At 40.7% G+C, this 14,593-nt stretch overlaps 2 protein-coding genes across 2 annotated transcripts in view; one reads left to right on the plus strand and one right to left on the minus strand.

The window, feature by feature from the left end:
* Nucleotides 1-673: 673 nt before the first annotated feature.
* On the minus strand, nt 674-14,439 carry Polr3f (RNA polymerase III subunit F). The gene is made up of 9 exons (XM_027421621.2): nt 14,265-14,439; nt 13,392-13,509; nt 10,129-10,196; nt 8,519-8,586; nt 7,521-7,633; nt 5,633-5,776; nt 5,320-5,427; nt 4,224-4,415; nt 674-2,800 (listed from the first exon to the last, which is right to left on the minus strand). The coding sequence occupies exons 1-9, from the start codon at nt 14,324-14,326 to the stop codon at nt 2,723-2,725; spliced, it is 951 nt and encodes a 316-aa protein (XP_027277422.1). The 5' UTR covers nt 14,327-14,439; the 3' UTR covers nt 674-2,722.
* Nucleotides 14,423-14,593, plus strand: part of Dzank1 (double zinc ribbon and ankyrin repeat domains 1) — a 46,947-nt gene continuing 46,776 nt past the window's right edge. Inside the window, exon 1 of the mRNA XM_035446154.1 lies at nt 14,423-14,553. The gene's annotated coding sequence lies outside the window, so the exon portion shown is untranslated. The remainder of the gene's footprint in view (nt 14,554-14,593) is intronic.

Consider the following 14,593-nt stretch of genomic DNA (forward strand, 5'->3'; position numbering starts at 1 on the left):
TGCCATATAGTAAATCCAAAACCACTTTTCTTCTCTTCACTGTTGAGCTTATGGTTGGGCCAAAGGCCTCCTAATACCGTCTGTGTGTCCCACCATGGGATTGACTGAATTGTTTGACTACTTTGCTTAATTCATTACTATCAAAACCCTTATATAAAAAACATTTATTGTCAAATTGGGAGTTTCACGTGAGAATCCATGAAAAACCATTAAGTGGACTTATGTCAATTTGTTTTGTTTTTCCGAGACAGGTTTCTCTGTGTATCCCTGGCTGTCCTGGAACTCTCTCTGTAGGATCAGGCTGGCCTTGAACTCAAGAGATCCGCCTGGACCTGCCTGTCTCCCAAGTGCTGAAATTAAAGGCATGCACCACCATGACTGGCAATGTCTAATTTTCTTTTTATGGGCCACTTTTAAAGAGACTAGAGTATATGTTCTCAGGTAAGCAAAATACGTAATACTGAGAAAGACTGAAGTATCTGGACTTCATCTGCAGTTTTGCTTTGTGGCACCATGATTTTAGAGGCCAAGGATAACAGCTTATTTCTGTAGGCAAATTCATTTTATTTACAGCACAGTTGCTACATTTTGTTATATTTATCTATCCCTTTCAGTTAATAGATTAAATAATATGCTACAAAAACTACCCAGTAAAAAAAAATGCTATGAAGAAAACCTTTTCAAGTACCTTTTTATTCTGGTGAGGCAAGGGACACAGCAAATTTAAAACTTAGTATCTAATTACCAAGATAATAGAAAGCCAGGCATGGCTGCTAAATGCCTGTAATCCCAGCACTTGGGAGGCTAAAGCAGAACCACCATAAGTTCAAGGCCAGCCTAGACCATAAAGTGAACTCCAGTGTAGAGTAAGACTCTTCTCCAACAAAATAAAACAAAAAGACAGAATACAAGGGTGGAGTGTGAACCCTTTCAGTTGGCCCATGTTTCACATAAAGAAACTTTTAAGACACAAAGTAAAGTAGACATAGTAGAAGAGTCCTTTAATTCCAGCACTCAGAGGCAGAGGCAGGTGGATCTCTGAATTCAAGGTCAACATGGTCTAAAGTTTCAGGATAGCCAGGGCCATACAGAAAAACTTTGTCTCAAAAGAGGAGAGGGAGAGGGAGAGGGAGAGGGAAAGCAAATATCAACCACTGAGATCCATAAAAGGCATATGGCTATCTTCTGTGTAACAGCACGACAATTAGTGTTTTCCAGTGCCCAGTGCTGGGACTAACAAACTACAGTGATTTTTTTTCTGCTTAGACACAGCACTCCATGTTTTTAGAAAAGAAGAAGAAAAAAGGAGACCGATCTAAAATACTGTAAAAGACAGGTTCTCACCCCTCAAAACGAAGGGCAATGATCTACTGTTATTTTTTGAGACAGGGTCTCTTTCTCTATAGCCCTGGCTGTCCTGGAACTCACTATGTAGGCCAAATTAACCAAGGGTCTCAAATTAACCAAGATCTACCTACCTCTGCCTCGCAAGTACTAGGATTAAAAGAGTGCACCATCATACCCAGCTAGTTTTAGTTTAGTTAAAATATTAGATACTATCTCTTCTATCTGCTTTGATAGAACACAATAGATCACTGGTTTTCAACTTTCGTAATGCTGCGACCCTTTAATACAGTTCCTCATGTTGTCCTCATCCCAACCATAAAATTATTTTTTTTGCTACTGTGTAACTATAATGTTGCTACTGTTATGAACTGTAAAGTAAATGTCTGTTTTCTGAAGATCTCAGACAAACCCTTAAAAGGGTTGTTCAAACCCCAAAGGGGTTGCAACCTACAGACTGAGAACTGCTTCTAGCTGGGAAGTCGAATGTGCTGGTAGATTTACTGTCTAACAAGGGCCCACATCCTTATTCTTTCCCCTGTGCTCTGGAATGATAAAGAGCCAACAGAACACTTTGGGTGTCTTCTATACAGGCCCTAATTCCACTCATGAGGACTCTACACTCACGATCTGTCACCTTCCAAAGGTCCTACTTATCACATCGCACATGGGGATTAGATTACAAAATTTGAATTTGATGCTGATGGCAGAGAGGGTCAAACTATAGGCATGAAGTAAGAATCTGGAAAAAATTCTGGCAAGTAGTACAGTTAAGCCATACAGAGAGATTTACAACCTTAACAACAAAGGAGTTGGGAGATTATCCCCTTTAGGATGGACTACCACTGATCTAAACTCCTGTCCTGGACACAAAGTCAGTGTGGCAGCATGCTCTCCTGAAACAGTGCTGCTGAAGTGAAGAGGAATGGACAGTGTGGAAAACGGATGTCCACTTTACATTCAGGCCCCAAGTCTGCACACATCCCATCGTCAGCTGTTCCTCTCAATGAAACCCAAGAACGAACCAACAGAAATGGTGATAATAAACCTGATATGATGAGTTTCAATGAAGACATTAACAAGTAACTTTACATGTCACCTTCACGCTCTATCTGTTATCGCAGTACTTGGTCAGTGTAGGTTTGCTGGCTTCTTTTCCAGAGCTTCAAGGTATTTTCTTGAAGAGACTTCCCTATTAAACTTTATTAAACTTCATCTGCTTTGTGTTCTGTCTTCGGAAATAAATACGTTTTCATAGCAGCAAGTCAGTATCCATCATAGAGAAGTATGCTTTCAAAGAAACTGGATGTTCTATCATGAATTATTTGCTCTCCAAGTAATTCATTTGCCAAATGTAAGTAAAATTCACAGCTCTCTATTAAAATTCGAGCCACTCTGTCATGTAAATACAATTAGATGGTGAAATCTCACCACCTTCATGGCAGTCATCAAAAACCTTAAAAAGAAACACAAAAAAAAGTTCACATTCAAATTGAAGCTTTTTTGTTTTGTTTTTCGAGACAGGGTTTCTCTGTAGCTTTGGAGGCTGTCCTGGTACTCCTTCTGTAGACCAGGCTGGCCTCGAACTCACAAAGATCCACCTGCCTCTGCCTCCCAAGAGCTGGGATTAAAGGCCTGCGCCGCCACTACCACCGGCTTCAAATTGAAGTTTTAAAATACCTAAACCCCCATTGATTTAAAGCAGTACTAACACAAGAAAAAAAGAAAACACTATTTGAATTGGATTAGGACTGTATTTAGGAGCACAATATAACAGTGCCTACCTTGTGATCATAGTCAACTTTTTATAAGCTTTTTGTTTTTAGCTTGTTTTTGTTTTTTTTGAGACAGTGTCTCACTATATAGTCCCAGCTGTCCTAGAACTCCCTATGTAGAACAGGCAGGTCTGAAACTCACAAAGCTCTGCCTAACAAGTGCTGGGATTAAAGGTGTACACTATCCTGCCTAGCTTGGAGGCCTATTAACACATCATAAAGGTGATCCCATTCACCTGCCCACTGGTAAAAGGCTATCAGCTGGTTCATAGGAGTGAAGAAAGTGAGTCCTATACTTATGAACAACTTAATTTGTACTAAATTGAAGGTTGTTTTATGCTTAACTATCTTTACAGGGTGTAAAGTAGGATGTACAGGATGTTGGCTTTTGTTTAGGAGTTGAAACTGGGTCACAGAGAGCTTATAGGTACAGACAAGGGTTATCATAATGAATATGTCAGAATAGCAGCCCAAGAATATAAATGCCACAGGGATAGGGAGTGCTTTTGCTCTCTGTAGCCTCAGGATGTCCAGCACCGTGTTTACGAACTACCTAGGAATGAATGAGTGAAAGTGCTAAAGCATAATGGAAAAAAAATTATACTTATTCAAAGTGATACTTTCTGCTTAAGTCTAAGTTCCTTCTGTTCTGGGGGGAGGGCACTAGGGGTTAAAACCTGGGGCGAAAGGCCATGTGTATACTAAGCATGTGCTCTGCCACTGAGTTACACTCAGCCCTAAGTTCTCTCACTCCTTAGGGGAAATAACACCACTAGTGCCCTGGGCACAGAAGGATTAGAATAAGTTTGGCTCGTGGCAGCTTTTGAACAAATTTCATTTCCCTCCCTACAGAGAAGAAATGGTTAGTCCCGATGAAAATGTATCCATTTCAGGGTCAAGAACAGAAGGACATGTCCCTACCCTGAATGCTCCAAGAAATAATGTAAGACCTGTTCATTAACAATCTGTCTATCAAGAGTCTGTGGCAGTTTGAATAGCTCAGGTGACACTTGCTGGTGGGAAGCCTGGTGTGCCTGTTGTTTCTTTATGTGGCATTTGCACATGGTGGTGATAAAAGTACAAAATGAAGCAGCTTTTACTTACGGGGCAGAGTCCACAGGGTGCCCGGACTAAGCCTGTAGGTGGGAGGATTGGGTTGACTGCCCTGTACAGTTTCATGTGTCCATCTACACTGCCGACAGTGCCTTCCTTTGCAGCAATGATCGTCATCTCCACTTTCCCATCATAAATGAGTGTGTTCAGGATGGTTTCTATGTCCTCCATAGACAACTCTACCTAGAGACGGGGACGTTAGAAAGCATGCGTGAAGGACAAGGAAGCATCCTTTCAGAGAAGTATTACAAACAACAAAGGTCATGCTTGTTCAGAAGTGAGAGGCCATGTTCTGGGGAAGAGTAACGGAAGGCACAAAGAGTAAGTAACAGTCTAAATTAGCCAATGAAATTCTAAGGACAGAAGTATAACTTCATGCAGAGCCTCACACTGACTGATGTCCTCACCATTCTTAAAAAAACAAAAGAAACAAAGAGCCTACCCAAAACAAAGAAGAAATCTCCCTCCCCAAGAATTTGATGGGGATTTTTCTTTTTTCTCATGAGACAAGTTTCTCTGTGTAGTCCTGGCTGTCCTGGAATTCTGAAGTTCACCTACCTCTTCCTCCAGATTGACAGAGATTCTTGAAATGTCTTTAAGCAGAGAGAGACACCTGAGCCATGGAATACTTCTAGTTTCTAGTTTTTTTTATCAGTGAGAAATCTGGGAACCAGGAAGTGAAGATGACTTGTCCAAATGCCACTTTGGCTTCTTTGCTGATCATGAAACGCATCAGTGTACTGATGTACAGGTCTTCAAAAGGGTGCTGATGGTACTACTTACATTTCATTAGGTAAGAACATACCAATAAATGACACTAATGTGTCAAGCTCAACTGTCATATCATCAAGAACTTATCAGCATGTTTTGACTGTGGGCGGTGACGGCACTGCCATGACTGTGCTCAAAAACAGTTCAGCCAGAGTCAGACCACCATGAAGGCCTCTGCCTACCTGAGGACTGCACTTTTCCAAAGTGGGTTCAGCACAATGAGTACCTGAAAGGGGGGCTGGGTCAAATATACTGTAAGCTACAGCCTTGTGAAGAAGACACACCTTATATGACAGTGTAGAAAGCAAGTTCTGACCTTACTGATGCCCAATTCACAGATGTACTTCCACACTTCATGTGATGAAGCGAAGGAACTGTTTCTTTGAATCATTGGATTCTGTTTACTTTCTCTTGCTGTTTCTGCCTGTAAGGTTAGAACAAGAGGCTCAAGCAAGAATGCATGCTCGTGCTTTTTGAAGTTAACACATGTGCTACACCAACAGCAGCAAATTGTTTAGTAAAAATTTCCAATTTTAGGATTTTCAATCTTATACAATAGGACATACAAGAGTAAATCTTTCATGGAGCAGATTTTTAAAGGGCTTGTGATGTTTCCTTAATGACCTCACCTTAGTTTGTAGGAATTTGAAACACTGTTGGTTAAGCACCTCAACAAATTCAGATTCAAAATCCTGGTCACTGTACCACGCTCCACCAGTCACAGATCGGTCTGGCTGCAGGTTATAGAGCATATAAACCTTCTTTTTGGAGGCCTAGGAAAGAATATACACAGATCATTTGTTTATAACTTTTCCAGAACCTAAACCTAAAAACTGAAGTTTATCTGACAGAACATTTTCAGATGTGCAGAATACTGCAAAGATAGCCAAGTTACTGAACTTGGGACGGTTGTCTAAAGTGAGGGCCATCTTTGGAGGGGAGGGGTGGACAGTACCTCTAACCTGAACTATACTGCAGCCAGCCCTGCCCAGGATCAGGAGCCTCACAGGAAGGAAAAGAACACCAGTTTAGATATGGTGTAGTGCATAAGCACATTTTCCTTTGTCTTTAGTTTTATAGACACCATTCATGTCTATAAGTACTTAGGTTAGCCCCTATTCCTCTAACCCCTAGTTGTATGATTTCTAAAATTCTGCCACATTTAGTTACTTTTTAATTTAAATTTTTTTTTACTTAATGTGTATGCAGATTTGTGTATGTCTGTGCCTGTTACCCACAAAGGCTAAAAGAGGGTGTCAGATTCCCTAGAACTAGAGTTGCAGACAGTTGTGGGCCACCGTGTAGGTGCTGGGAATCAAACCTGGGTCCTCTGGAAGCCACTGCTTCTAACTGTTGTGCTATACCCAACCCCCAGTTTCTAGTTCTACATTCCACATTCCACTCTGGCATCCCCCTAATTTATAATCGACTTTTATAAAAGTTAAAAAAAACAATGCAGATAGCTGGGCATGGTGGCATACACATGTAAATCCCAGCAATCAGGTAGTTAAGGCAGAAAAGATCCTGCATTCAAGACATTCAAGACCAGCCCTGGTTACATTACCTCTCTCTCAAAATAAAACAGTACAATTATGATTACTCTGTGCTGTGTCTACAGGTTTCAACACACGCTTAACACTCTTGTGTATAGAATAGTTAGCTGCTCCAAAACATTTACTGTGCTTCATCTACTCAATATTCCCTATGACCCTATTTCCAAGACCAGCAAACGTTTGTCTTTTTACTGTCTTAACAGTTCTACTTTGCCACAATGTCACCTAGTTGGGAGTCATACTGTGTTGCCTTGTCAGCATGACTTCTTCATTATCATCATTTCATGAATGTCTTCCCAATAGATCATCTTTCTTTCTTTTTTCTTTTCTTTCATTTTTTTTTTCTTTTTCTTTTTGTTTTTCGAGACTGGGCTTCTCTATGGCTTTGGAGGCTGTCCTGGGAACTCGCTCTGTAGACCAGGCTGGCCTCGAACTCACAGAGATCTGCCTGCCTCGGCCTCCCGGGTGCTGGGATTAAAGGTGTGTGCCACAAACAACCCAGATAGGTCATCTTTCTATCACTAAATATTCCAGATAGAGAGAAAAAGAAAAGAAAACCACAAACATGGTGTAAGAGACATAGGAAAGGGATCTTTCTCTGACTTGGTTGTTAATGTATTCCAAGCCCAGAGCAGTACCTGACATAGCTCAATCAATAGACACATGCTGAGCAAGATAATATGTAGGATAAATCAAGTTATCTCACACAACATGAAAACTAGGAAACGTACTCAAGGCTCCAGACTTTCTTACTGAATATAGTACAAAGTTTAGAATAGCAAGACATCAAGAGTACAGTAGGTCACAGTTTCAAGTCAGTACAACAGGAGCTAAATTTTTAGTCCTTTTTAAAACATTTGTCTTAAATCCCAACATGAATTAAAGAATGAAAGGCTGAAAACACAGCTGGAACAGCTTACTTAAGTGAGCATAATGAGGGAAACCCAGGAAGCCAACTACTTACTGCTACAGACTTCACGGCTTTGATAAGCTTTTTACTTTCCAAATTCTTGAGAATTTTGTTGATTTCTGTTAATGGCAAGTTACTTTTGTATCGAATATCTCTGCTCCATATTCCTGTAAGAAAGTAGAAAAGCTGACAGCACATCCTTTAACACAAAGTTTTATAACTGCTTTCAGAAACTTAAAGAGCCTAAAGACAAAAAACAAAAATTGGATAAAGAAACAAAAGAGTCAGTAACCAGGTGTATGTTTTATATTCTAACTGGAAATTTCTTTGAATCCCAGTGTGTTTTTGTTTTTTGACAGGGCCTCACTATGCAGCCCTGGCTGGCCTGGAACTTGCTGCATAAATCAGGCTGAACATGAACTCAGACATCCACCTGCCTCTGTCTCACGAGTGCTAAGATAAAGGGATGCCTCATCATCCAGTGGGGCATCTTCTAAAGAATATATAACAAGAATACCTTGTAATAGAGAAAAACATATGAATGGGGTTGAATTAACTTATCCTATCTCTCATTCAATCCTTTACCCTAATCTCAACTTTCTGAGTTTCACTTAAGACAGTAAAAGTGAAAAAAGGAACTTAAATTTAGGTTGGTGTCATCTGTCATCTTCAACCAACAAAAAAATACAATAGTTTAGCAGTTTCAATGCATGTACTTCTATTATTTAAGCAACATTCTATTTGTAAGACAGAAAAAAATAAGGCTGTGGTTCTTATATTCACTAAATACCTACTATGGGAAGCCATGAGTTTTCTTTCCACAAAAGAAAGTTGTACATGCAGGAAGAGAATATGTACAAAACATATGTGCTTAGCTGCAAATGTCAGGCATGCCTGCAATCCCACCACTTAGGAAGACAAGGCAAGAAGATAACATGAAAGCCTGGACTATATAGTGGAATTCCCTCTTTAAAAATAAAATGAACTAAACAGAACAAAGAAACACTTTAGGTATAGACCTAAAGACAGTGCACCATCCTTCACATGCTCACCTTTATTCCCTGCATCCTCTATGATTTGGTAGACTAGTTTTTCTTGGTTATCGGACCCCTTCATTTTACTGCAGGGAACAAAGCAGAATTTTAAAAATGAAAAAAAAAATGTGGGTTGTGTTATCATCTGCATAACTACTTAAGTTAATCAGCAGCCAAGGCCATCACACTGACTTATTTACCAAAAGAAGGGCTTAACTTAAAAAGAATGAGGCAGAGCTATGTGTACCAACATGAAAACATGTTCAAGGTACAACAAGTGAAAAAAAAAAACAAGTTACAGAACAGTATGGGTAGCATGATCCAGTTTTGTTTTGTTTTGTAAAAAAGAAGAAAGAAAAAAGAGATAATATATAAATATACAACCACCTATGAATCTAGAAGAAATTACCAAGAACAATTACTCTGGGAAATGGAAACACAGGACAGAAAGCAGGGATGGTATGAGTTTACATCAGTTTGTTTTGTTTTCTTATTGTAAGGCAGGGTCTTTTGATGTATAGCCTAAACTGTCTTCTACCTCATGATCCATCTGCCTCTGGCCCTCCAAGTGCGCCAGGATATTAGGTGTGCACCACCACACTTAGCTACATTATGTATACACAGACACACAGACAGACAGACACATAACACTCACACATAATAATATATATTATATGCTATTTATTTATTTATTTATTTATTTATTTATTTATTTGAGACAGTCTCACACAGCTCAGGCTGGCCCTGAACTTGCTGTGTAACTAAGGATGACACTAAACTTTCTTCCCCACTTCCCAAGTGTGTAACACCAAAAATAAAAGATCTGGAGACAGACATTTGGGTTCAAACTTTAGGCTGAAGAACAGAAAAGCAAAGTCGTGGGCCACAAACTCTTACTACTATCTCAGGCTGAATGGGCTGATCCTGCTGCCTTTCTTCAGAGCGGCAGAAGAATCCTCAATGTAGCTAGAGAATGAATACCTGATACTGAGCCTTCCTATCTTCAGTGTGGCTGGAGAATGAATGCCTGATTCTGAGACCTGTCTTATATACCTCTCATGAGTCCAGGGATTAAAGGTGTGAGCTATAATTCTTTTTTAGACTGATTCACTCTTGTGTAGATCTGGGTGGCCTTGGACTCACAGAGATCCATCTAGCTCTTAATCCTGAGTCCTAGGATTAAAGGTATGTACCTCACCACCTAGCTACTGGCTTCTGGGACTAAAGGTGGGTACCACCACTGCCTGATCACTACAGCTTGAAGCTGACTTTGCTTTTCTGGATCCTCAGGCAAGCTTTAACAAATCATAAATAATATATCACCACACAAGTTCTGGGATTTGGGTGTGTGCCACAATACCTATTACTATGTTAGCTTTTTTTTTTCTAATGCATACATTACATTTATATAATTAAAATTTTCTTAAAATTAAAAAACAACAGGTGCTTGGGCAGTGGTGGCACATGCCTTTAATCCCAGCACTTGGGAGGCAAAGGCAAGCAGATCTCTGTGAGTTCGAGGCCAGCCTGGTCTACAGATTGAGTTCCGGGATAGCCAGGACTGTTAAACAGAGAAATCTTATCTTGAAGAAAAACAAACAAACAAAAAAACACAGGTGCTTACTTACCCAGCATTCTGAGTCTCCTTTATTCTATATAAAAGGCCTGTATTACTCCTTAAGAGATCCAACTGACCCTAAAGTGTTTTAAAATAGAAAATTATAGTTAATTACTCTGGAAATACATCAATTCCAACAGTAAGTGTCAGTTCTTCACCTGAGACTAAGGATTTTGCCTACCTATCACAAACAAAGTATTTTAAAAAACTTAACTGTCTCAAGACAGTTCAAGCTACAGGAGATAGATACTAACAATGTCTCAAATGCTACCTTGGCTTAGTTATGTGACCAGGGCATAAATAACTTTTTAAAAAATGTATTTCTTACTGTATATAGGTATTTTGCCAACATGTGTGTCTGTGAATCATGTGTATACATGGCTGATGGAGGCCAAAGAAGGACATTGGATCCCTGGAACAGCAGTTACAGCCAGGTGTGAGCCATCATGTATGTGGGTACTGGGAATCAAACTCAAGTCCTCTGTAAGAGCAAGTATTCTTAACCCTGGGAGCTAAAGGCTCATCAGTTAAGAGCTGTACTTAAGGAGGACTGGGGTTCAGTTCTCAGCACCAGCATGGCAGCTTACAACAATGTGTGACTTTAATTTCAGGGAATCCAGGTCCCTCTTCTGGTCTTTGTGGGTACCAGACATCCATGCCATGCACAGACAATACATGCAGGCAAAACACTACCTTTCAATACAGGCTTTCTTTGTGAAGCTTTGTAGACCAGGCTGGCCTGGAACTCACAGAGATATGCCTGCCTCTGCCTCCAGGGTGCTGAGATTAAAGATATGTGTTACCACTGCCCGGAGTAAATAAATCTTCTTTTTAAAGCTATTTTAGGATAATATAAAAATCCATATTGAAATTCAAATAAATCCAAATTACATAAAGTATGAATAAATATAATTAAGACAATTCATATTAATAAAAATTCAGTCCAGATAAAGTGTAAACATAAATATTTTAACAGCACACAAAAGTTAAACTATGGAGTTTAATTATTGACATTTACTAATATGTACAATTTTAATTTTGTGATAGGAGAATTAGGCAGAAAGGTCAACCAATGAACGAAAGGTCTCTAGTGTTAATATGTTATATAATGAAGCAAAGTAAGATAAAGAATGTTCTACCATGCTTTTGAACCTCCTTGTGTCCTAGCATTTGAATAATCCAGATGTGTGTACCACTGGACTTGCAGCAGTTACAGGAAATTATAACCAAGAAGAGGCCCTACTATGTGTTAAGACTGTAAAATATGTTTACACACTGGACAAACTGCAACACCCTCCCTCTTCCCCTAATACACCAAATGGCAAAGTGGGACCACAAAAACTGAATTCAGAAGTTTCCTTCTGTCATTTATTCAGTCTATTCTAGTCACTCACTAAACACCTATACTGTACCATTGACCCCCGCTGCTAAAGGGACAATTTGTTGACATAATTATAAGGCTGAGGATTGAACACAGGGCAGCATGCAAGCTAGGTGAGTGTTCTACCCCCGAGCTACACTCCCAGGGCAAAACAAATTCTAAAAAGGGAGCACAGAGATGATTTCAACACTATCTGGTTGGCTTTAAGAGAGAAACAAGGGTGGATACAAACTCAGAGAAATGACTACGGCGCAACCTGGGGGCTTCAGGTAGCTTCCTGGAGACAGCAGCAGAGCTGAGTCCTAAAGGATAACAAGGAAGCCCAGAAATCTCCAGCACTTCTTTTTCTTTCGGTGAAAACAAAAGTCACTAGGCCACTGCTTGTTTTCTTACTAATAAAACTTCATCAGAAAAAGCCACACCCACATGTGTACATATCCCTGTTCATGGCTTGTGGTTGCCTCTTGTTAAAATGACAAGAAATACAGTTGTGACAGAAACCCGATGGGACACAGAGGATATTTTATTACCAGTTCATACAGAAAGTTTGCCAAATTCTGATCCCTAGCCAAAGCTTTAGACAGAATACAAGGCAGGAAGTTTTAAAGTTTTAAGGACTCCTTTAACTAACTGCTAATAAAATAAAACCAAAATGCCCTCAGAAAATGGGAACTCAGGGCAGGCGTTGGTGGCGCACACCTTTAATCCCAGCACTTAGGAGGCAGAGGCAGGTGGATCTCTGTGAGTTCGAGACCAGCCTGGTCTACAAGAGCTAGTTCCAAGACAGCCTCCACAGCCACAAAGAAACCCTGTCTCAAAAAACAAACAAAAAAAAAAAAAAAAAAAAAAAAAAAAAAAAAAAAAAAAAGAAAGAAAGAAAAAGAGAACTCAATGGCTTGAGAAAGACAGACATAAGCAGATTTAAAGCATGGGGCAGTACTTGGTGGGGTTTTTCAAACATTGGAGGAAGTAGAAGCTTTAGGGCTTCAGGTTCTTGGGCTTCACTGAAAAATCCATGGCATTGTTTCTGGAAGCTGAGGCTATACTTCTTCCCAAAGACCTTCAGGGGGACTTCTCCCTGCTCTTGAAAAGCTCTGAATGACATTGTGATACCCAATGAACAGGCTATGTGATAACTCACAGAAAAATCACAATGGAAATATTTTATAGGGAATAGCTAGGTGCTATCAGCAGAAAGCAAAAGAAGGTGAGAACAAATTACATCCATGTGTGCTTTTGTGTCAATTAAGCTAATAATATAATTAACTATAACAGAATTGTACATATTTCTTCATCTTGTCAAACGGCACATAATTGTTTTCTCTTTCAATTCAGACAATTTAATCTTTCTCTGGTTTGGAATCAAGTCACAATCTTGGCTTTTCAATTAGTGTACTGGTTCACTAAAAAGAGGCTTACCATGCTATGATTACTTCATGTGATTATGTTGGGTGAGAAGTTTTGTAACATCCCCCCCTTCAAGCCAGAGACTCAAAAAGTCCAGTGGCACAGATCAATGGCATAGATCTGATGCATTAGCCTTAGAGACAGACTGTCAATGGTGTAGATGGAATCTGAAGGCCTAAGAACAAAGAGTCCTGAAGACAGAAGAACTCAAAGTAGGTCTGGAGTAAATTCCTTGGTCCTCCATTTATCTGTTCTACTTAGGCTGATACTAGATTGGATGGTGCCCACTCACCTACCCACTCAGTTTAACACTTCAAATACTACCACGTTCCAAAACATCCCAGAAACAGCATATAGCCAGATACCTAGGAATCTCATCTCCCTGTCAAGTGGACACATAAAGTTAACCATCACAATTATGTGACAGGAAGCAAGGAAAATCATAATATACAAAAAATTACATGAATTAGTTGAATTCACCTTACCATGGACAACAGTCTATTGATGGCCACTGCCCGTTGTTGGGCTTCAATGTGAGGCATTTCATTTTGAATTACTTGATCTGTGATTCCATGAGGGAACTGGTGGCACAATTCTATAATTCTGGGAATAAAGGTATTAATGATTTACGTTTGCTTGTTTCAAAAGGCAAATGAGGGAGATACATTATCAGTGGGAATAAGTACAACAAAATGAAGCCATTAGGTCTGTCACAGAAGGCAAATGTGGAATACGGGGATGGGATGTGTGGGATACACAACTGGGGTCTGTGTGCAAAATTATCCCTTCCAAACAAATTCAAATATCTCCTTAGGAGTAATAAATGTATTATCCACAACTGATGAGAAAGTTGCTGTCTTTTACCTACATTATAATTCAAAAATATCTGCACGCTACAGGGGAGTATTGGCTTTAAGGCACTCTTCACTCAAGTTACTTGGCTCAATGATGCTTTGAAATCACAAACTGAACCCTGACTTGGCCCGTACGTTCTCTTATGGAATTTCCGTTGGACACCAAGCAACCCTGAGATGGAACATGAATTCAAACATGACCAAGGACTACAGGGGAAATGCGGGTCTCTTTTCAGGCATTGGCCGTCGTCAGGTTCCAAGTGCGTCCTCACTACCCTAACAGAATCCTGGCGCAGCCAGTTACATAAGGTTCCAAGCTGTCAACGCTGCTCTTCAGCTACTAAAGAGTTCTGCTCTCCCAATTCCGGAGGGGGGCGTCTAGAACCCCGCAATTCGGCTCCCGCGTGCTCACCCGGCCCGCTCCGGCCACTAAGCGGGCCTACGAGAGAAGGGGTCCGGCTGCCCGGCTGACTTGCTCACCCTGAGTCGGGAATACTGCATTACCTGTTTTCTATTTCCACCGGATCCGCGTCCGGTGGCTGCACCTTCACCTTCACCTCAGCCATAAGGGCGGTTTTGGAGACCTGAGAAAAAGTCGCCCCGGGGGCCGGGGAGGCGCGCGCCCGGCGGCCGAGGGTCCTTCTTCGTCCGGTCGCGCCGGGCTTTCGTCAGGTCGGCCTGGGGCGTCCGTGCTGTGCCTGCTCCGCTCTGCTCAGCAGTGTCGCCACAAGGTCTCCTTTCTGCTGTCCGGAACTTCAGTGTCTGTCGGATTAAAGGCTCTGGCTCCCGTACGGTGAGTAGGAGCGCAACCTTTCAGGCCCTTCCAGCCGCCG

The sequence above is a fragment of the Cricetulus griseus genome, chromosome 6 (assembly GCF_003668045.3).
Source record: "Cricetulus griseus strain 17A/GY chromosome 6, alternate assembly CriGri-PICRH-1.0, whole genome shotgun sequence".
In the NCBI taxonomy this organism is placed as follows: Eukaryota; Metazoa; Chordata; class Mammalia; order Rodentia; family Cricetidae; genus Cricetulus; species Cricetulus griseus.

Excerpts from the sequence above, each read along its gene's own strand:
- Polr3f (XM_027421621.2), bottom strand. The coding sequence starts at position 14,326 with ATGGCTGAGGTGAAGGTGAAGGTGCAGCCACCGGACGCGGATCCGGTG. Across the intron at positions 5,428-5,632 it reads TCAAATTCCTACAAACTAAG|GCAGAAACAGCAAGAGAAAG; the intron begins GTGAGGTCATTA and ends CTAACCTTACAG. Across the intron at positions 4,416-5,319 it reads GTGAATTGGGCATCAGTAAG|GTAGAGTTGTCTATGGAGGA; the intron begins GTCAGAACTTGC and ends CCCCGTCTCTAG.